At 46.9% G+C, this 22857-nt stretch overlaps 1 protein-coding gene across 5 annotated transcripts in view; it reads right to left on the bottom strand.

The window, feature by feature from the left end:
• The window catches only part of TBC1D1 (TBC1 domain family member 1), a 228238-nt gene that overhangs the window by 70653 nt on the left and 134728 nt on the right, over positions 1-22857 (bottom strand). For 4 of the 5 annotated variants that reach the window (XM_032334073.1, XM_032334069.1, XM_032334070.1 and 1 more), the window contains 6 exons: positions 21928-22056; positions 20212-20298; positions 16549-16829; positions 14514-14675; positions 13587-13706; positions 12548-12687 (listed from right to left, as the gene is read on the bottom strand). In XM_032334073.1, the coding sequence (XP_032189964.1) occupies positions 12548-12687; positions 13587-13706; positions 14514-14675; positions 16549-16829; positions 20212-20298; positions 21928-22056 (919 nt within the window). The remainder of the gene's footprint in view (positions 1-12547; positions 12688-13586; positions 13707-14513; positions 14676-16548; positions 16830-20211; positions 20299-21927; positions 22057-22857) is intronic. The other variant, XM_032334071.1, reaches the window with a different exon arrangement.

Below are 22857 nucleotides of genomic sequence, written 5' to 3'. Positions count from 1 at the left end.
CGGCTTCTGTGACCCAACACAAGGCCGGTGCCCTTAAGAACAACTTCCCCTCGGTAACTGTCTGGGGAAGGTGATGCTACCAAAAAAACAGTTCTAAAAACCAAACCCACTGAGGTAAGACTATAACCTCTCATCACCAGAACTGTCCTTAATCAAAAGTTCTCAAGCGAACACACCTGGACAGGAAGTGAACCACAATACCTCAACGTTCTGTGAAAAACCTATTATTCTCTCAAGTGTAAAATGCATAGTCTGGCACCACAAATTATTTCCAGAATTATATAAGGTCATAGTTACAGCATTTGCTTATCAATAAATGATGTTTAAAATCTTGTTAGTGTCCATTCTGTAAATATTTTCATTCAGATGAAAGTGGTAAAACAAATTTACTTGAAAAAAATCCATTTAGAAAGTAGTATAATGCATCCCTTGGCTTTATTTCAGCATTTACAAAATCAAGGCTCACCCCATGTGCCAATAGCTGTAATTCTGGAGCCGCTAGCTAGCCCAGTGGGAAGGTATGGCTTTGCTACCTCCAGGAGATACATATTCCTTTATTTAAACAAATGATCTTAATAGAAACCATTCAACTAGGAAAATTCTAGTTCTGTTTCTAAAAATTAGGATACAATAATGCCTAAACTGGGTGCTGTATTAGCAAAGGCTAGCACTGAATTCTAGAATCCTTCCAACACAAGAATCGTTCCTTCACCTATCACAAACACAAATTCAAGCAAATGTTCCTAAAACTCAACATTTCATCACTGGTTTTAAGAGACTGGATTCAGGGGCACCTAGCTGGCTCAGTATGTGGAACATATGATTTTTAATCTTGGGGTCATGAATTCAAGACCCACACTGGGCCTAGAGCTTAGTTAAAAAGATAAAATAAAATATAAGAAAAAGAGACTGGCTTTAGAGCTGACTTGGTGTGAATCGTGGCGGTGCAGACTAAGTGCCGTGGGAGCAGAGGTCACGTCATCCGGCATTTTCAGCCTAGCCGCTAAGGTAAAGAGCAGGGCCACCCCCCAGCGGGAAGCCACCATGTGAATTACCATCCAGCTGTGTAAGAGTGCAAACACTAAATACTGAATACATGATAAGGATAATTACAATGGCTAGTATTAATATATGATTACTTCTTTGCAAAGAAAATAGGACTTGTTGGCTGCTCCATAATCTTCCATAGAACACATTTCTGAATTTCAGTCCATTGTTAATCTCACTAACGACCACTGAGGACTTTTTTGGTTGGAGTTTAAGTCAGAATGGGATGTGCCCTTGCCTACAAACCTGCAACACCAGCGTCACCTGGGAAGCTGTAAGAAATGCAAATTCTCAGGCTCTCCCCAAAATTCCATCTCCAGAACCACAAACGTCAGAACTAGGAACAGTAACATGTGTCTCCACAAATCTTCCAAGGGATTTTAAGTACACTCGGTTTGAGAAGAGCTAAAGGAAACATCATCTTGGGCCAATATCACTAACCCGTGGCCCTCTGATGGCCTCCCTGGGACTGGGAGAGCTCTGGGGGCCCTGAGAGAGGCTCCCCACCCCCCTTGCCTTCCCGGGTGCTCCTGGGGGCAACACCAGAGTCCCCTGTCCCCTCCCTACCCCACTCAGCCTGAAGCAAAAGGCAGGCACACAAGGCCAGCCAGCAGGGAAGCCTGGTCCTAGGGACCAAACCTCGTGCCCACCGCCCACCCCCGCCCCTGCCACAGGCCTAACAAGCCTAACCATCAGAATGTCACCTGTGATTCTGACCCCAGAGGCGTGTGTTCACACTGGCTCACCCACAAAACCCTTCCTTAACATACGTCCACACAAACAGGTCCATGAATGTTCACAGCCTTGCTGTTCCTAACAGCCAACGGGCGGGAAGAACCAGAACGGCCATCAACCTGCCAATGGATAAACAGGATGTGACCCTATCCTTACAACGGCCTGTGAACGGCTCAGAGAAAGGATTGAAGCACTAACACACCCCACAGCCTAGTGAACCCTGCAAACGTGCTCAGTGAACAAAGCCGCAAAGGACCAGGTAGTGTCTGATTCCATTTCTGGGACCGAGCAGGCAATCTGGAGAGACAGCAAACAGAGGAGCGGATGTCTTGGGCTTGAAGGAGGTGCGGGAGGTGTGGCATTTCTTCTGCGGGGCCAGAAGTGTTTTAAAATTTGGTTATGCTAATGATTGCACAACTCCATGAAAATGGGGATTAAAAACAACGGTACGCGTTATTTTTTAAAAATTATACACTTTAAATGGATAAGTTGTAAAATATATGAATTATATTTCAAAAAGGTCATTTTTTAAAACAAAACATATCCTTCCTCAGAGCTAATCAAACCTACCCAGCAGTGCTGTTGAGGTCACACAGCAGGCCCTAGGGGAGAAGGGCACAGCGGTGGGGAGGGCCAGGAGGACGATGAGGGAAGCAGGCACCCAAGGCGCAGTGTCGAAGATCCTCGTTCTCAGGACCGCATAAGCACAGGGGTGGTACTTACAGGAGCCCGAAAGTGAGTGCCTCTTCTAATTTTGTGTGCAGGACACCTTGCCCACAATCCTGCCCGGAATCTGAGGCTGCTTCGTATTCGAATCTATCTACAGATTTTAGCCCCCTAAACTGCTTACCATCCCCCTTGGCTTTATAAACTTCAGTGGCTCCCTGGCATAGACAAATCAAGGTTCAAAGGTGACAAATCAAGATCTTCTACTTGGGACATTAAGCCTGGGGCACACACTCAAAGGCTCTGAAGTTAGATTAGCCCTAAGGAGGAGCTCCCCGCAACGAGAGTGCTCGAAGCAGAGATTCACGCTGACGCCCTCAGATCATGGGGCTTCCCAGCCCTCTGCCCCTGCAGACGTCCTACCAAGTGGCAGAGGCTGAGATGGTATCTTTGTATCATCAACAACCGTAGTGCCAGCCTTTGCACAAAGGCTGAACCGTACGCGTTGAACGTTCAAACGCGTACGGTTAATTAGGAAAATGTCCATCGATGCTAACAATTGTTATCATTCACAGAATTAGCCAACTAAGGTAAAAATCTTGCCATTTACCATGGCTTCCCAATGACGGTAATGATGGGCCAAGAAGCACAATAACGGGGAAAAACATCTAGTAGCTTCAAACTACTTCAAAGAAATCCATAAACAATCATATTTCTGGCTTATGATATTTAATCTTGAACCTGGTCTTTATTCACTGCAGAAAAGCAAAGTTATAGGGAGAATAAATTAAGAAGAATTTTTAAAAAACCATGCAATTGGCAACCAGAGACCATTTTTTTTTTCTTTCTTATTTTACCCCCTCCCTAGAGCCCAGTAGAAAAAGAAAGCATGCCAATTTCAGAAGTGGCTCTCTCCATTCAAATAAGCTAGAAATGAGCAAGGAAGATACATACTGTAACAAAAACAAGACCAAAAACAAAATCACAGGAGAAAAAAAAGGGCTATCTGAGATTGGAAGGAACACAGGCCCCTCAAGACACAGGAAACAACACTGCCACCAAGTGGTGACGGTGCCTCAGGGCACCCTCTGCCATCTCCACCAGCAATCTCAACTGGGACAGCAAACAGAATCCTCTATGGGGGTTTCTTTTGTGTGAGTGTGTTCAAAGAATTCATGCCCAGGCCCCATCCCCACCCAACTGAGGCGGAATGCAGAGGGGGCAGGTGCGGCTGTATTTTAAAACCTCCCCAGGTGACTCTGGCGCACAGGGAAAGCCAAGAATCAGGGACCAAACAAAAGGTCATACCGGTGTCACTAGGCTACTCCCATTTTCAGTGAACTTTTTACTTGTAGTCATTCCGCTTATGTGATCCATTAAAAGTTTCCTAATGGTATATATCTTGAAAATTTGGCTATGTACAACACAAATCATAGTTCTATAACGGTTTTTCCGTGTTGCACGATATAATCATTATAAAGATTCCAAGTACATTCCTTAGTCTGGCCATCAGTGTCTATATCTAATATCTCATCCAGCAGACTTAAGCTGATCATAAATTAGACACAGCTATACTCACAACACAAAACCCTTTGCGTGTTAGTTTCACTGGACTCTGCTTATACTATGGGTTTCAAATCAATAAATCTTATCTATATTAGATGTGTTTTTCTTTTTTCTCTTTTAAACAAGACATAGAAAGTCTGAATGCTTCCTATTGTTGGTGGAATCTGTCAATACACAATGTAATCTGAAACACTTCAGGAAAAGCTATCAGACTGCCACTAAAATTGTTCCTTGGCACACAGAGGTAAAGAGAAAGATTTGCCCTCTTCCCAGAGTCCAGAGTTAGCTAAAAAATTATTTCTTTAAAAAGACTGATCTTCTGTATGATACACTAGAAGACAAAACTGTGGAGTGTTTCTGCTACCAAGTACCTGGTCAGGAGTTGACTTTCCACATTCTGCAGGCCTGACAATGGGGTCAGAGCCCACTAAGAAAACAAATACTTGAACAGTCTCTGTGCCCTGGGGGCCACCCAAGAGGCAAAGCTTCCCTGGAAAATAAGGGGGCAGGAAAGAGGCAGAGCACCACACGCTTGGTTTCATTTGGCACATTATCAAATTGTTCTTATCGCTACCAGCACATGTGTATCACTGCATTTTCTCCAGAAAACCCTTTCCTTCTCTAGGAAGCACCAACCTTCTCAACAAAAGTCACTGGTAACCCAGATTTCTTGGAGGTCTGAGACATGTGGAAGTCCCCTTGGGGGATCCGCAGCGATGCGTCACGGCAAAAAGAGGCACAGGAGTCCCACTCTGAGTCCAGAAGGTCCGGGCTGGATTGATCATGGTTGTTTGTTTTAAGCTCTTGCTACTCGTCTTGGACCAGCACCATCGGCATCACCAGGGCACGTCTGTCAGAAAGGGAGACCATCTGGACCCACCGGATCAGAGCCTGCCTCTGCACGGGTTCCCCAGAGGACTCCAAGCACATGAACATTGGGGACCACTCAATGTACAGATGCCATCACGTCTTCATCTGAGGGAGGAGACCACCTCCCCCGGCTCCACCTCTGGGGCAGGCCTATGGTGGGATCAACAGCGGGAAAGCTCTAAAAATGCGAAGGCTGCCATCCAGACTTCAGCATGGATACCCTCTCGGAGCAATGACATCTGCACTCAGCAGTGTCCTACACACGCAGCCCTGAGCACTCCAAACCCTCAGCAGCTTCTCCCCGAGGCGGACTGAATGGCGCCTCCAAGATACAACGTCTGGGTAGTTCATAGTTTACTCCACTGACCGTCCCCACACTTGGCATCCCACACCACAGACTCCTCACCCAAAGAACCCAGACACAACGGAGAGAGAATACATCTTCCTGGGACTTCTGGGACAGTAGCCACAGGCAGCCACCACAAACTTAGAGCCCCACTGAGGACTCCTGCTTTAAATGTAAGCAATCGGGCAGCGTTTTTGGATTCAATTTTATGATCTAACTATGTTTGTTTTATTGCAAAAACATCTGCTTGCCAAGTCTTCGAGTACCAACTGGGGACTCCCCTACTTACTGCTTCCCCTTCAGTGCACTGGCGGTCACCCACCCAGCCCCTCCAAAGTTCAGGATGGGAACGATCCCACCTAGACTGTGCTGAAGTCAAGCAGGGATTCCTACAACAAACCAACTGGTCTCTGTTGAGTTACAAAAGTAAAACAGTCTGGGATTTGGGAATGTTTGTGCTGGTCCTACCAGACATACGTGAGTACGTTTCTCAATAGAAATTAACTGCCTACCTACTTCAGATGGGTCTCCAAAACACAAAATTCAGATTCTTCTGACTAAATTATTTCACAGAGCTTTTGTATACAGAAAGTCACATGCCCCTGAGTAAACGCCCTCAAGTAAGCGACCAGCTGATTCTGTTGCCCACCTCTGACCACGAGGCCTTCGTATTTTCCTCGTCTTGTACTACACTTAGAGCCACACTCCCTGCTCACTAACATCCTTCTCTCCAGGTCTGAGCCCATCTGTTAAAAAAAATTAGGACCCCAAAGTTACAGGAAATCCTATTTCTCCTTCACTTATATTCTGAACACTAATACAAACACCATGGCTTTTCAATCACTGGCGGTTTATTAGTATTTAACACAGTGGGAGGAAACGGAGGGGACGGCACGGAGAGGGGCCTCACTTCTTCAGCTTGAAAAAAGGCCAAAAGGTTTCCTGTCTAACTTAAGTGTGCGCTGCCAGGAGAGAAATACCAAATGGTCACAAGGAGTCACTCTGAGCATCTGAAACACTTGAAAAGGCCCTATTCAGGGTTCCCAGCAAGGACACTTCCTGCCTGCTGTGCTTAAGCCCAAGAGTGAGCTCCTTGGGGCCGCCAGAGTCAGACACCTGGGCTGCCCGCAGGTCCAGCCCACGGGGCAAGGGGGGGAACAGAGGCCATGAGCCACCTGCAGCAGCACACCCACTGCCAGGGACAGTCTGGCCAAAACAATCTGGAGGTGTCCCAGCTGTGAGGGACACACACTTCAGCGTGGGGCCAAATGGTCCCAGAGCACAGGGGAAGGAGGTGGGATCTCTGTGCCCTTGAGATGGGGACCAGACACAGGCAGAGGCTGAGGATGCCTGGTTTGGGAGCAAAGTCACAGACTGACACTGAGAAATCTCTCTCTTTCCTCTGCACACTCCAGTCCCGATGGGGACACGGAGGGGGAGACAGATGACCAAAGGCGAGTCCACACATTAAGATACTCAGAAATGGCGGGGGTGGAGGGAGGGGAGGGGGCTGCCTAGCTGACACGGAGACCCGTGCACAGACAGAATAAACGCCCAGGGCAGGCGCGGGCAGGAGCATCCTCTGGGTTGGGATTCCAGAAGAGGAACCACACCCGGGAGGCCGAGCTGCGCATCTCAGCTGGGCTCCTGTGCGGGTCACAGCACGAACCTCAGGGCACAGGTCCGTGAGCTCCAGGCCTGCCTCTGTCGCCCACTAGCTCTGCGGTTTGGAGAAAGGGATTTAAGTCAATTCAAGCCTCTGCTCCCTCATCTGTGAAATGAGTGTCATAAAAATGCCAGCCTTCCTAAGGCTGACAGGGAATTCAAGAATTCCTATAAAGCACACGCCACAGAGAATGCCATAAGTGATTATTATTATACCAGTTCAGAGTCCTAAATGCTTTTATTCTCTCTCTCCCTCTCATACAGAGTACCTACACTCTAAGCCCAAAACCCGTTCGATATTTAATTCTAAATAAAGGGCATAAGAACGTGTTCCCATAGAGGAGGAAGAGAGAGGGAGTTAAGAAATCACTAATGAGCATATACGAAGTTTGTGAAAATCTGAGCAACTTACTTGCCTTCCTTTAAAAGTCATCAGGCCTATAAAGATTAGAGAAGCCGATGACAGAGATCATGAGTAAGTAAATCCTAGAGCGTGTTACAAGGAAGGGAGTGCTAGGGGGAAAGTCAGGAGGAGACGAGGAACGTCTGGCAGTACGAGGATCTGAAACGGAGGTAGGATTTGAAACGGAGTGGCCAGGAGGGGCCTTCTTGGAAAAGTGACTTTAAGCAATGATCTGAGGCAGGTGAGGAGGTTAATCGGCTTATGGGAACAGCATTCCAGACAGAGAAAACAGCCCATGCAAAGGCCTCAGGGCATGTGTGGCAGGAGCCAGGGACCCCGGCAGAAGCCTCCATCAGAGAAAACAGGTGGGCAATGTATCGCGATGTCACTAGCGCGGCATGGTGGGAGGGGGCTCTCAGGACACCTCCCTGCAGGAGATGGGGAGAACCCACACTAGTTAAGTAGCTGGGGCCTGAAGAATCGGTGAGGATAATGGGCTGGGCAGGGCCAGGGCTGCGTCTGCGCGGAGCCCTGCTGTGTTCAATACGTAAAAGATGTGCCTCGTCAACTTCACGCCACTCTCCGCTCTCTTCAACGTACTGCTCATCAGTATCAAGCTTTAGAACCACCCCGAAGGACTGGCCAGTGCTCTAGCACTTCCCAAGGACAAGGTGCGTGGGCAAAGAGCTTCGTTTTTGTAAAAAATGAAAAAATTCTGAGGGTACCTAGAAATCTGTATGATTTTTAAATAGTAATGAGCACTCCAAAGGACAAGCTACAGTCAAGATACAGGAATGTGAGGTCATGACTTAAAGCAGAAACAGATTAGGAAGGTGAAGCCACACGAAGAAAACAGTCAGTGGAGGAGGAGGTATACCAGAAGGCCAGGGACAGCTGCACGCTGTGTGGGTGCCTGGCCCAGCAGCTGGGGACACTGTGTGCTTGGAGGACAAGACTTGGATTGGAGGGGGATTCGACAGTGACCCGCAGGAGGGCGAGGGCAGTTCGGATGGGGAGGAGCTTTAGAGGAAGTCGTGGTTTCCATGACCTCCTACCACCTGAACAATGGGAAGTAGAGGCATATTGTGTGGCTTCAGACACAGAGCAGAGAGGCAGAGGGAGCAGGATCTGGTTCAATCTAAGAGATTCACCGGAAAATTGAGAGCTGTTCTGAAATGGGACAGGCTGCTTCCCCCAGTCACCCACGGCCCTTACTCCACACTCAGCCAGTGCACCGAGGGTTTCAAACCCATTACTGCTGCACATTTAAATACATTTCATACATCACCACATATTAGTCTCTACAGTGCCCGTGAAGTATGGTCCCTGCAATACTACTGGGGCACTACTTTTAAACCTCAAAACCCCACTTCTTTTTTTTTTTTAATTAACATATAATGTATTATTTGCCCCAGGGGTACAAGTCCGTGAATCATCAGTCTTACACATTTCACAGCAGTCACCATAGCACATAGCCTCCCCAATGTCCATCACCCCCCAGCAACCCTCAGTTTGTTTCCTGAGATTAAGGGTCTCTTATGGTTGGTCTCCCTCCTGACCCCATCTTGTTTCATTTTTTCCCTCCCTTCCCCTATGACTCCCTACCCTACCTCTTAAATTCCTCACATCAGAGAGATCATATGGTAATTCCCTTTCTCTGATTGGCTTATTTTGCTTAGCATAATACCCTCTAGTTCCATCCATATCATTGCAAATGGCAAGACTTCGTTTTTTGATGGCTGCATAATATTCCACTGTATATATACACCACATCTTCTTTATCCATTCATCTGTTGATGGACATCTAGGTTCTCTCCATAGTTTGGCTACTGTGGACATTGCTGCTATAAACATTTGGGTGCACGTGCCCCTTCAGATCACTACATTTGTATCTTTAGGGTAAATATCCAGTAGTGCCGTTGCTGGGTCATAGGGTAGCTCTACTTGAAACCCCACTTCTGGTGTTGCTGCTGTTCTATCATTTCCGCCACAAATCACAGCGTGGCTCCCCCTTCCTTGGCCTCCCTCCTGTCCCTTCCTGTTCTCTGCCCGCCCCACCTGCTAACAGGGTGCCACCAGGACCTGGGAGGAGGAGCCCTCAGCAGCAGGCTGGCCTCTCCACTAAGGCAGGGGAAGGGGAAGAGGGAGGCACGGCCATCCAGCTCCCACTCCCACTCCCGCTGGCAGTGAAGGGAATCAAATCCCTGCCACTGAGCTCGGAAGCTCCCATGAGGGGCTCCAGGCGACAGGAAGGTGCCCCCCGTGGAGGGGCTGAGGCAGGAGCAGCAGTGGCCCCGAGATCCAGAGGGACCTTTCTGCACGTTGAAAATTTCGGCCTCATAGATTTTTTTTCTAACCTATGAATTCTGAAAGCTTTGAAATAAAATGTCAGTGGAAATATCATGCGTCCTTATTTCACTCAGTATGGCAATTGGCATAATGAACCCTCTATCGCGGGGGAGACGTTTCAACAGCTTGTTCCAGTTCAAGGCTCCTAAGGGGGAAAGCTGTGATTTAAACACAGCCACTCTGGCTCCAGCCTTCAGAAGAGATTTCTAAATGAGCTCTAAATTCCTTCCCTAAGTTCACCTTCATGACTCCCCAGACCCTCCGACACTGAGGAGGCCAGCTCTCTGCTTTCTATCAATACACAAGCAAGCGACTCCTGGGGCCCTGCCAGGTGGACTGTCAGCACTCCAGTACCATTCCAGTGGGGGCCTGAGAAATACCCAATATTCTGTTCTCGGTCTGGAGAGACCGTGCAGCCCAGGCTTTGGGGGACTGGGGGTGATCTGCTCAGTGCTCTGGCCTCTGGGGAAATGATGCATCATCCTAACTTATTCACTGCAAACTTTGGTCCAACAGTGTTGGCTAGCCCAGAATTCACCAAGGAACCCTGTCGACTGCAAACACCACAAATAAGAATGCCGCTTGGGGTTAATTAAACATCCGTTTAATTACGGTACTTCCAGACTAAACCAACTAAAAACAGAAGCCTCCAAAAAGAGAAGGGGGAGACATATTACAGCCCCGGCGCTTCTACCCCCTGGGTCACACAAGGTCACATTCTCGCATGGACCAACAGTGCATTCTGCTCGCCCACTTTATCTTGGGGTCCTCCAGAGAGGCAAATGTGCCAGCACTGACCAACATTCTGACTCCAGTCCCTCAGACACCAACTGGGAGACACCAGCATCCATCTGGGCACTCACCACACTTCCCCACTCATGCAGAGATGAGCCCTGTGGTAGGGCCCGCAGAGCTCGCCACACTTCCTCGGCCATCAGAGCTCCCACAAGGGATACAGCCTCCCAGGCTAGGCACTTGACAAGCCCGCAGTTTCCCACAGCCACCACCCCAGCAGACCCGCTGGGCTTAGACGTTTATGAAGGAAGGAACTGGGTCACACAATCAGACTGTTGGACATTTCCACACAATCTACAAAAGTGAAAATGAAATCTTTAAAACTAAACTTTCTAAACTGATACACACTGAAATAACTCAATTTATGACTTAAAAAAAAAAAAAAAAGATCTCACTGCATTTATAAACCCAGTCTTTCTAGCGTTCCTTTACTTAGTCCTTCCTACTGGGGAAGCTTAATACCAGCATTCCGGCCTCAATAATGGTCAACAAAAATAACTATATTGCTTTACATTTGATATGTCTTACGTTTCCAAAGTACTTTTGTATTCATAATTTAATGTAATTTCATGAGATAAGAAGAGCCAACATTCACTATAACCATTTTACAGCTCAAGGTAAAAAAGGTTATATGATTTATATTGCAAAGCTAGTTGAACCCAAACCAGGCTCTTGTTTAATCTGGCAGGGGAAGCATTTTTTAAATTAAATATTAAAAACTCTGGGCGAGGGGCACCTGCATGGCTCAGTCATTAAGTGTCTGCCTTCGGCTCAAGTCATGATCCCGGGGTCCTGGGACTGAGCCCCGCATCGGGCTGGGCTCCCTGCTCGGTGGGAAGTCTGCTCCGCCCCCTCCCACTCCCCCTGCTTCTGTTTCCTCTCTCACTGTGTCTCTCTCTATCAAATAAATAAATAAAAATATTTAAAAAAAAAAAAAAAAGAGCTCTGGGCGAGGGAGTGGAAAGGAGAGGGAGAAAGAGAGAAGCAGGAAACGGGCAGAGGGTGAGGAGCACGAGGAGGGTGTAGGAGTCCCCCATGTGGGGCAGCCACACCAAAGCCTCAGGGTCATCTGAGCTGCTGCTTAACTCCAGCCCAGAAGTATGCCAAGGAACAAGAATGAATCTGTGCTACACACAACCAGAGAACTCAAGGAATCTTTGAGAGATCTACTATTTTGCTTTGCTTTTGCTTTTTTAGATTGTATTTGAGTGTGTGTGCGTAGAGAGAGCGAGAGGAGAGAGAGAGAGAGAGAGATTGGTCACGAGCAGGGCAGAGGGGCAGAGGGGGAAGCAGGCTCCCTGCTGAGCAAGAAGCCCAACATGGGACTCGATCCCAGAACCCTGGGATCAAATCCTGAGCTGAAGGCAGACCCATAAACAACTGAGCCACCCAGCTGCCCTGCTTTGCTTCTCCTTACCAAAAAAAAAAAAAAAGCTTTCTGATTAAAGAGCATTAGGGAAAAGAAATACCTGTTGCTGAAAATTTAGGTTACCACTGGACAGAGACAAATCTTAACCTTAGAACTACATTTAAACTCATTTTTTACATAGTGACTTCACACACGAAGGCCCAAAGACAAGACCTGAGAGCATAATTTGAATCTGGGAGACACAAGCAGGCTGCGAAGGCACAAGATGATCCTCCTGTGACAGCACACCGAAGGCCAGCAGCAGACACGGCAGGGGATGTGACAGGTGTAACCGGAGCGCTGGGACCTGGGCACCCTCCACAAGCCCGCTGCGCTGAGGTAGAGAGCAAACCCACACTCAGATTGCAGATGCAGGTAGCAGGGCTTGGGAGCGAGCGGGAGGGGAAGCAGCCCCTGCACATTCCCACACACACGTCGGGGAGCAGTCCCAAGAGCTCGGCAGAGGCGCCATCTTTCACTTGAGGGGCCGCAGGCTGCTGGGTTCTCTTACATGCATCCCTGGAATTTGAGGATCTCTCTGGAAACAGTGATAGGCACGGTCATTTGAGCTTCTTACCTAGGGAGCTTTAAAATCAGGGGTGAAATGACCTGAAATCTCATTTCATCTTTTCCTTCACCTAACACTGCTGTTCCTCATACCACAATCTCACAGGTTCATCTCCAGAGTGTACGGTACCTTCATATCTGCTGGGAGAGTCGCAGGCTTTCTGTGGGGTGGCCACTCGGAGGAAAATCTGCTGCCTCCACGAGTGTCTCCGTGTCTTCACGGGGGTCCTGCTGCCATCGCCAAGGTGGTTAGCTTTGGAGTCAAAGTCACTGAAAGCACAAAATGACGGACTCATGAGTGATGAGGAGATGTAATCAGGTATTTTAGCTTGACCTTTTGTTTTTAAACAAAACACATTATAAATTATCTTTGTATAAGAGAACATCAGATAATCCTGAAAGTTGAATCAAGCCCACAGTTACTTAACACTCCTAAGGGATTGCTTTCTTATAGGACACTTTTCATGAAGATCACAAGAAGATCACATGAATATCACATGAAGATCCTGGCCCCACTTCAGGAAAGAGGAACTGTCTAAAGGGGGTGCTGGCAGCAGGGTCTCCATCTCCCCCCACCCAAGTGTGGGAGTATTTTCTCAGCATAGGTCTGCATCTCCACAGATGGCCGTAAAAATGAAAAAAGTTAGATTACACAGAACCTTCAAGGCAATAATTCACAGTCATTTGCTTGATGACAACTATTTTAATATCCGTATTTTTTAAACTACAAAATAAAGTATATTTATCAACACATATCATAAATATAGTCTAATTAGTGATTCTTAATCCTATTCGCAGGACTTGGGAAAGCCCGTGAAACTTACACCCACGTACATACCCACAACTACGGATCACCTTGGCTTACAGGTCAGACATCCTGACTAATTCACCAGAACCATATGCTCACTCTCCAGAAACACTATTATCACTCAGAGAACTGCTTAAGACTTTCTTGAATCTTCTGAAAACACCACATTAATAAACTACTCCTAGTCAAACCTGGGGAACAAAAGGACTATATTCAATAGGAAAGTATAAGAAAGAAGATATGAGTCGATTTAGCTAAAATGATTTTTTGAGTGTCAAAAAAAAAATAGCTGAAAAATCCCTGTATATATCAACAATTCAACACTTCTACTCAGGCTTGATATGTCTAAATTAAACCCTACCTTTTTGTGTTCATAAAGTCAGAGGTGTTATTTTCATCTACAGGAGCCAGAAATTTAAGAAAATTTGGCACAGAGGAAGAAGAGTGAAGTTTTTTCCGCAGGGCGTTACGGTAGGAGATGCTGAGAGTTTGAGAAGAGAGTTCAGGATAAAGAAACACAAACACAAAAAGTATAAAATATAAGCTTTAAAATAAACACTTTAGTTCTTACTCTAATAAAGTTAAACCAAGTCAGAAATTAGAAAGTTTACAAATGAGATTTAACTTCCACATTCAGTCAATAAAATTCTATCTTAAATGAATGGAGTCAATGAACTAATTCAAAAACATCAGTCCATTCAGTCGTGCAACATAACAAGCTCCAGACATCATCTGTGTGACACTGTGCCCACGGTTAGCAAGACTGTGCTATGCACTTTAACAGTGTGTTAAGGGTGTAGATCTCATGTTAAGCATTCTCACCAGAAAAAAATAAAAACCTAACAAAAAATCAGTCCATCTTCCAAAATGACTTTTCCTTTCAAACTGGAAAAAAATAATTTTCCTAAATTCATGAGGACATTTTTGATTTGGCACAAATCGCAGTGTATAAGATCAAACACAGTTCTTGTTAAATTGTGTGTGCATGTGTGTGTACGCACGTGCGTACAACAGGCAGAGATATGTGAAAATAAGTACGTATGAAATGGCTTGACATGAAGACCTGGCAAGAGTGATTAATCGATAGTAAAATTAATAGTAAATCAAGTCAGTTCAGATGATAGACTGAAAATAGTAAAACCAAAATCAGACAAGAACACACACACACACATACACGCGCACGCGCGCGCGGTTGCCCTGGGTTCTCTCCCGCCATGCAGCACATCCTCTCTGTGCAAACTTCCCGGGAAGACAAACGACACTGAACTTGCCGCGGGAGTGTGCTCACCTCTTTGGCACGGCATTCCCACTTGGTTCTCCACTTGAGCTATGTTTTAGGTACTTAAAAAAATTGGGCGAGGAGGCGGAGGGGTTAAGACGAGGTGGAGGAGCAGGAGCTGAAGACTGACCTGAGCAACTTTTAGACTCGCCCACAGCTGGATGATTCACACTAAATAGCAATTAGAGAGAAGGCAGGGCGATTAGCGGGGAGAGGGGGGAGCCAAGGGGGCCCCCCGAGGGGGGATGCAGACTGGGGACGCAGAGGAAACAGGCCAGAGCACGCTGGGCTGCTGTCCGCTTATTTCAACAGCAGCTGTCATAGTCAGAGGAGGGCTCTTCACTTCTCTTCCGTATCCACTGTCTCATTGGCAAAGGTAGTTTTCAGTTAAAAAAAAAAAAAAAAAGGAGGGTGGAAAGTCATTCTTGACCATTTCTCACACATATACACACCCAATAGTGCTTTTTCCTCCCTTCCCTTTTTAGAAACGGACAGCAATTTCTTTTTGTTTTTTACTTAAACCAAAAGCAAAGGAAAGCAAAACAAAATCCGTAGTTTTTCAAATACATTTCTCTTTAAAGTGAACAATGACCTGCCTTGAACTCAAGGTTTCATTTCTTGTGCATAAATGAGCAAAGAGTTCATAAGGAAGCAAAAAGCAAAACAGGTATGCTAAGGAGGGAGGGAGGAAGGGACATGGTCATTTTTTCACCCTCCCCACCCCACCCTGATGGTCCAGCGAGGTCCATTAGGAAGCTGCACTCTTGGCGAGAAGGGAAATGTACTGTCAGGGATACCCCTTTCCTACCGCCTCTGCTTGTGTGAAACTGCGGGCCAAGCAAGAGAACTGGGAATCTCTAGGTAGGAGTGCGTCCATGGTCACAGAAAATGCTCGAAACAGAGGGCTGGGGACATGGCAGAGAGGTGGAAAGGCAGCATGGGTATGCAGGGCTTGAAAAACACGGCAAGAACCCCATAACGCCTTACACTGTTGTCTCTGAGAGGTCATATATTAAACACTAGTTCCCGGCATGTGTTCTGCTTTGGGGTCATGGTTATGCAGCCAATTTCTTGAAAACCATCATAATTATTTTCCATGGCTGACTGGAAACCAGCGGAGAGGCTCTGCTATGTCCTTCAGGTGGTTTCATTTCTTCACTCAAAACCTGGCCAGAACCTCCATCCAGACTCTCTCTGCGTGATCTGTGCACGACCCCCACTGACACATGTCAGTCCCAGGAAGACAGCAACTCTACACAGGCGTGGCCTGTATATTTATACTCTGAGGAATTTTAAAAGATTTTTGAAGTTATTTTTAAGGATAACTCCGTGACTGCTTAGGGTCCAGTTAATTGCCAAGGGACCCCAGAAAGAGCCTGGAGATGATCTGCTCCCCTGCAGATTACCCATCTCTACCATCAGGAAATTCCAACCGCTGATTCGAGCCAAATTATTACAATAAGTAAATCCAGGTAGCCAGACTCCAGAATTCTCACACTGCAGGAAATTTCAGGCAGCATCCATGCTGGTTTGGTTACCCAGAGAAGCAGATGTACCCGGGTCACAACGGCTCAGGACCGAGCCAGCCCCGGGACCCCACACAGGCAGCAGAGGCAGCCAGGTCGCCGCTCATGCTCCATTGAGGACAGGATGCTACATATCCGTTCCAGCAGAAAAGGGTCCCGGGTCTGCCAAGGACTCCTCACCAGCTCGCCCCTCTGCCGCCCGGCCCCAAAGCCGGCAGCTAGGTTCCAGCACGCCCACCTCGCACACTGTCCACAGGATTCCTAACCCCTTTGAGGGCCACTTCCCATCTGCTTCCTCCTGATGCTTGTGCCGGCTCCTGGACAAGTAACAAGCATCTTATGTCGACAGAATTCCTACGGGAGGAGCAGAACTCACCTTCGAGTGTTAGCTCGTGAGCCCTCGGTACACCCTGACTCAAGTCTGTCACCCCACAATACCTGGGTGGCCCATACCCGGTGGCTAACGGATGTGCCCCAGCTATGTACACAACAGAGTCGCATTTTTAAACAAATCTTACTTCTGGTCCCGAGGAGTCTCTGTGCTCACGGAGTGGTACCTCAGAAGTTTCCTTTGGGAGACCCCCGGAGACCCCTGAGCCGGTTCCGGAGGCTCCTGGCACTCCACAGGCAAGTGGCTCAGGGTGTTGGCACGCCTTCGGAAGCTCTGGCGGGGTGACAAAGGGGCGGGCTCTTCTGCGGGCTGGCTCTCCGGGTCACTGGACAGGTCCTCCGAAGAGCCGAGGAGCCTGAAGGAGCTCTCAGGTGTGGGCAAGACCTCTCTGTCACACACAGACGGCTCCTGGCGGCAGAGGGACAGCAGGTCAGGCAGATCCCGGGAATCTCCTCCCAGGGGCAGGAAAACATTCTGATGCGTAAGCACATCTGATCATAATGCCATCTAGAGGCCACCGACAACCCAAGGACATGAAGGCCCAGTAAGTGCCTGCTTAGAGACCAAACGCTGGGCTGCTGGCCAGAGGGGGAAACCTGCCCACAGCCCAGGGGGTGGACAGAGCCGTTGTAGGTAAGCCGCGCACAGCCCCTTCTACCTGTAAAAGCTCTATGGTGCTTTGAACCCGCAGAGCTTGTCTGCACCCTTCACACCAATCAAGACATTCTTTATCTCTGCCAAGTGCGTTCACACATGTTCTGGCCACGTTCTTAAGGCTCTCTGACTTTGATCTAATGCTGAAATTTAACTTGGTGATCCTGAGGCTAAAAACTATATCCTATATTATTCTTAGTAAATGAAGAATCTCCCTTTAGGCACTTTTTGCCAGAACTCACGGCCAATCGTTTAACTTCTTTCTGTATCCCAATTTTCTCAACTGTACAAGGAAGAGAGAAAGTGTATCTCACGGCGTTTCAAGAATTAGGCAAGATAATCCAAGTGAAAGTGCACTGTAAAATGTTACACAAATATAAGTTACTGTATCAGGTACTCAATGAAGCTACTGAGGAGTAACCCCAACATTCGTTGAAAAGCATGACAATACCACAGTCTTTCGAGATGTACGCTTTTTCAAGGAGATGAACTAATACTCAGGCAATTCTATGCTTAGCACTGTGCCCAGGACATGGTTGGTGGCCAATATACTCTTCTCCAATCAAAGATCATAAAATAGGGGGCAGGGGGAAGTGTATCAGCTTGCCCCGATGAACCTGCTAGAGGGGATAAATAAATCAACATGGAAAGAGCAAAATGAAATGAATGCATCTAATGATGGACTGAAGAATCTAAATTCTATCTGTTCATTTGCTATACGGTTGAATGCCTTTCAAATGATATGTATTAAGGATTTTAATTTTTAGAAATATACATTTATTGAAGGGAGAGATTATATACATTTAGCTTTATAGGTATTAGGAAAATTTAATTCCCAACATACTACAAAATATTAATTACCTTTAAACATAGCTGAAATTTTTCATTCTTCAAGACTCTGTAGTTCCAAAGACCCTTTAAGGATTTAAAATTTTGTCTAAGACCGTACATCACAGCAAACCATCTCCATTATGCAAACCTGTTCATCTCAACTCTTACTAACTTCCTTCCAAATTACAAGAAGGAATTAATCCTTAATCTTACACCTAAAAGGGTCACTTGGATGTTCCTCCACAATTAGATGATCAATCTACTGGTAGAGATCCAATTATGTAAAATAGCTTATTTTTACAACAGTTTCTCAATCTCAGGATTAAAAAAAAAGTAAAGATGTGTAAAGAAATACACATAAAGGGGCGCCTGGGTGGCTTCAGTGGAAAAGCCTCTGCCTTCGGCTCAGGTTATAATCTCAGGGTGCTGGGATTGAGCCCCAAGTTGGGCTCTCTGCTCGGTGGGGAGCCTGTTCCCCGCCACCACCACCCACGCCTGCCTCTCTGCCTACTTGTGATCTCTCTGAAATATAAATAAAACCTTTAAAAAAAAAAAAAAAAGATACTCCCACACACAATACAAACAAGTAGCTTCTGAAAGTTGCGCTTCTCTTAAGATTATACAAATTCAAGCTTCGTGTATTTTCCTAGATCTGTGCTTCTGAGAAGAATACAAAACAAGCAATAAGACTTCCTGGAAAAGTCACTTGAGTGACACGAACTTCTTCACAGTATCTTTATTTGCAAAGATCTGGAAAGCCTCTTCCCTGTCCACTCCCACGGGTACAATGCCTAGCCTTTACAATTTAATTCAAAAGCACCATTGCCCCACTCCCGTGCTTTCTCTGGTTCCACTGATCCAAAATAACCACCCTTCCCCTTGCGCTCCTGAGACAGCTACGCTCCCGCCATCTCTTAGTCTAACTCTCAGGGTTCCGTCCATACTCTGATGTTACTGCCATTGAAGTCTCACTTCCCAGCTGAGCTCCTGAGGATAGAGGCTTTGTCCCATTCATCTGTTAAACCATAAACTGTTTCCAAATGTGAAGTAAACTGTACGGTAGAACCAGTAATATGGTGGACAGAGGTCAGATGACACTCCTTCCCACTAGATTTTAACACAGAAAATTCTTTTCAGAGGACTGGTATCTAGAGCCTTGCCCCCCCAGAGAGAGTCCACAAACCCAGAGCACCCACACCACCCTGGAGCTTGTCACAAATGCAGCATTCCAGCCGTCCCCCACCCCCGCCCCCAGCCTCCTGAGCCAGAGGCTGGATTTTTGCAGGAATCCCATTAACAGTAGGCCTGAGAACTTAAATTGCCCCTTTCAAGGCAGTGTATCTCTCAAGGGGTCCACTGCAGGTGGTAAGAACAATCTTCTTGGTCTGCCACGAACATTTTTAAAATTAAAAAGAACCAAAGAGAACAGTGTGTGTCACAGGCTGTTTACGGTAAATACTGTTTGGGGCGACTTTAATTCTGGACGTGAGTGTGCACGTGTGTGTGTCTGTGTGTGTATGATCGTGTCACAGTGTTAAATAAGTTTCTCACTGTTGGCCATGGTCTAAGCGCTCTGGAAGCCACATGCCCAGGAGGAAACTCAGGAGAACTTCGGAGCTGTGTGGTCAAGAGACAGCTCCCCACAGCCTCCGTCTCTGGTGCGTCTGAAGTGGCTTTGGTAGCAGCAGGAAAGCTGGCCCCCCCAGCACACACCCCAAACTCACTTCCTGGTGGTTAAAAAAAGTTGAGGCTGCTTAAATGTCTAGAAAGCAAGAAACAAGGACACAGACACAGGTTTGTTACCAAAGAGAACCGCTGGCTTGCTCATTACCATGAAGCGGTGCTTGGGGAGACCCAAGGGGCGAAGATTAGTTGTCTGATTCATAAGATCAGTAGTATTTAATCATGATCATAGAGCCAGCCGAAGTGTCAAAGTATTCAAGCTGCAAACTTCATGCAATTCACAAACCCACTTTGGAGATTTTCCTAATTTCAATTATTTTTCATACTGGCCAAGAAGCCCATTAGCTGTTTTGTGATAAATGACCTCCCAGGCTCTCAGGGATCTCAAACTGTGACCGTGCTTCTTTGTTTATGGAAGGGCCACTGCTTCGTGACGTGAGACTTTTCAGTCACAGAATTGCAAGACCTTCCCCCCTGCGCCGAGGATTCTCAGGCACCAAACTTGTCATGGCGAACGACGCGGGGCTCCCTGGGGTCCTTTTGTAGGCTGTGCAGGTAACAGATGAGCAGATGACCCATCTGCTGACTTCCTCAGGGGTCACAGAAAGGGAAATGTGCTTACTTTGCTCGTGTTCCTTAAAGTGCTAGATGTGGAGCTGTCCAGATCCAGACTGGCAGAGGGTTCCTGGAGGCCTCTGGCTTTGCTACCCTACAGAAAGGAAAGCAGTCAAGTTAGGATCCCCTAGGCTACTGCAAAGGCGTCAGCTAGAAGCAGCTTGGTCTATTTAAACAGTCTTGGGAAAAATGCATCTATTGAGAAAAGGTGCCGAGCACATATGTGCATTAAGATAATCTACATTTCTCAGCGCCTGAGTGGTTCAGTGGGATAAGCCACTGCTTTTGGCTCAGGTTATGATCCCAGAGTCCCAGGATCGAGTCCCGCATCGGGCTCCCGGCTCCGCGGGGAGTCTGCTTCTCCCTCTGACATTGTCCCCTCTCATGTTCTCTCTCACTCTTTCTCAAATAAACAAAATCTTTAAAAAAAAAAAAAAAAGATAATCAACATTTCTGTTTGTTTGTTTTGTTTGTTTGTTTTTTAATAGCGCAACCACCTAAATGTTCCTGAGCACCATGCAGATGAGTCATTTGGCAGGGATGACGGGCAGGAAGGAGAGACAATCTGTCTCTGAAGAAAAGCAAGTGCTAAAGCAGGCAGGCTCAACACCTCTCTCCCGAGTCCCAAGCTGTCACCGCCCGGCAGCGACAGGACACTCAGACAAGTTCTACCTGCTCAGGAGCTCTCAAAGGTGGCCACCTGGTTTTGTACATGGACTGTCATTAATTATCTCTAAGGATGCTGCAAAATTCTGAGAAACACCTTCAAACAAAATAAATTCAACTAGAACAAAATTAAGCATGGTTCAAATGGAGTATATCATAAAATTAAAGAAAAAAATAAAAACAAAGAAACCCTGTAAGATATTTCAAGCTCCAGAAAGACGTGAAACTTTCAAAGAAAATCAAACTCTGATTTCTTAGGCGTGCCATCAAAGGTCATCTCCACCCGCTGGGGTGGGGAGCACAGAGCACGAAATTTCTTAGGGAGCTCCTAGATCAGTTTCCTAAGGAAACCTATGCTTCCTTCGCTCTTCCTGCAGAATGCAGTCTGCAAACATGCCCGTGAAGGGCCAGATACTAAATCTCCCAGGCTCTGGGGCCCATACGGTCTGTGGCAACTACTCAGCTCTGCACAAAAGCCAACTAAGAATACAGGCAAATGAATGCATATAGCTGTGTTTCCAAAACTTTATTTATAAAAACAGGAGGTGGGAAGCACTTGACCTGAGCACCACAGTTCACTGGCCAGCTGCAGAGAGGCCTAGACACGTGCCAGCCATGGCCGACGGTGAATGGCTTTTGAAGCTGTGCTTGGTGGCACTTAGGGACGAGGGGACCCATGCTTTACTACATCTAATCTGTGCTCTTCACAGAGACTGGTCAATACCAGGCTTTGTAAGAGAATTTCTTTTAACCTAAGCCAAGTTAAAAACTGAAGTGTGGGTAACGTTGCTCTAAGACAGAGAAGACATTAAAAAGGTTTTTACGCTTCTGTACTTTATGACAAACACTGACGGCACAGAAGCAGAGAAATGAGGGAGCCTGGCCGGACCCACTGGGAGAGCACGTGACTCCTGCTCTCAGGGTCATGAGGGTGAGCCCCATAATGAGTGTAGAGATTTCTTCAAAGGAAATATATTTTTTTAAAGGCAAGGAACTGAATCTTATGTTCTCTTAAAAAGAGATTTTAACTTAGATTAGGAGAAATTATGCTACTTACCCGGGATAAAATACTTTCTAAAGACTCTGTTAGAGATCTCTTCGCTTTGTTTTTCAGCATATCGAGCCTAAATCGAGTGGCACTTGGAGGTAACTCACTTCCAATGTTCTCTGCTGTGATCTGGGAGGTCTAAAAAGTGAAACAATGAAAAGTTAAGTCAGTCACTCGGGCTTGCTGGTTCCTAGGAATGATCTCTAGGATGCATTTTTTTGACCCCAGGCCACCATTCTGGCTCTGTGACCTCGTCTCACTGGCTCCTCGAAGGCATGGCTGCAAGTCCAGGAAACAGTTTGCCTGAAAGTATTGCTCTGACCGCTCCAAACAAAACGAGGAAATGTACGTGGAAAGCACTCCGTTAACCAAGCTCAAGAGCTCGGGCTCTGCGGTCGGCATTAGAGTTGTGTCACTCACTCACTCACTGGCCCTGGACAAGTTACTTCCTCTTCCTCAGCTTGGGTCCTTCCTCTGTCAATTCAGACCCACCTCAGGACCTAATCCGAATGCCTTGTTGCGAGAGCAAACAGGTAATTTACCGTGTAAGCTCTGAGCAGAGCTGCTGGTGCCCAAGGTGGACAGCGTTAGCTCTGCCAAGCGGAGGGTAACTTGCATTTGGGGGAATTTCAGAGGTTGGAACAGATTAAATCAATCAACTGAAGAATCCACTCCATAACCCTAAGTCGATCCCTTCATCACTTTCTGTGGATTCTGTCTTCTCCACTTCTGCCTCTGCCCCACCTAAGGCTTCCCTCACCCCTTCCCCAGTAACCACGCCTGCCCCCGCTCACTGACCAAGACAACACATGCATCTGCACCCCCGCCCCCCAGCTCTGGCCAAGCGCACATGCACGAGTTGAGAGCAGCAAGGAGCCCCGGACGGCGGCTAAGAGTCACAACTGCTGACGTGTATTGAGTGTCGGGTATATTCTCGGG

This window comes from Mustela erminea, chromosome 2 (assembly GCF_009829155.1).
Source record: "Mustela erminea isolate mMusErm1 chromosome 2, mMusErm1.Pri, whole genome shotgun sequence".
In the NCBI taxonomy this organism is placed as follows: domain Eukaryota; kingdom Metazoa; phylum Chordata; class Mammalia; order Carnivora; family Mustelidae; genus Mustela; species Mustela erminea.
The sequence above is the reverse complement of the archived record's forward strand: the minus strand, read 5'-3'. Positions and strand labels throughout refer to the sequence as shown.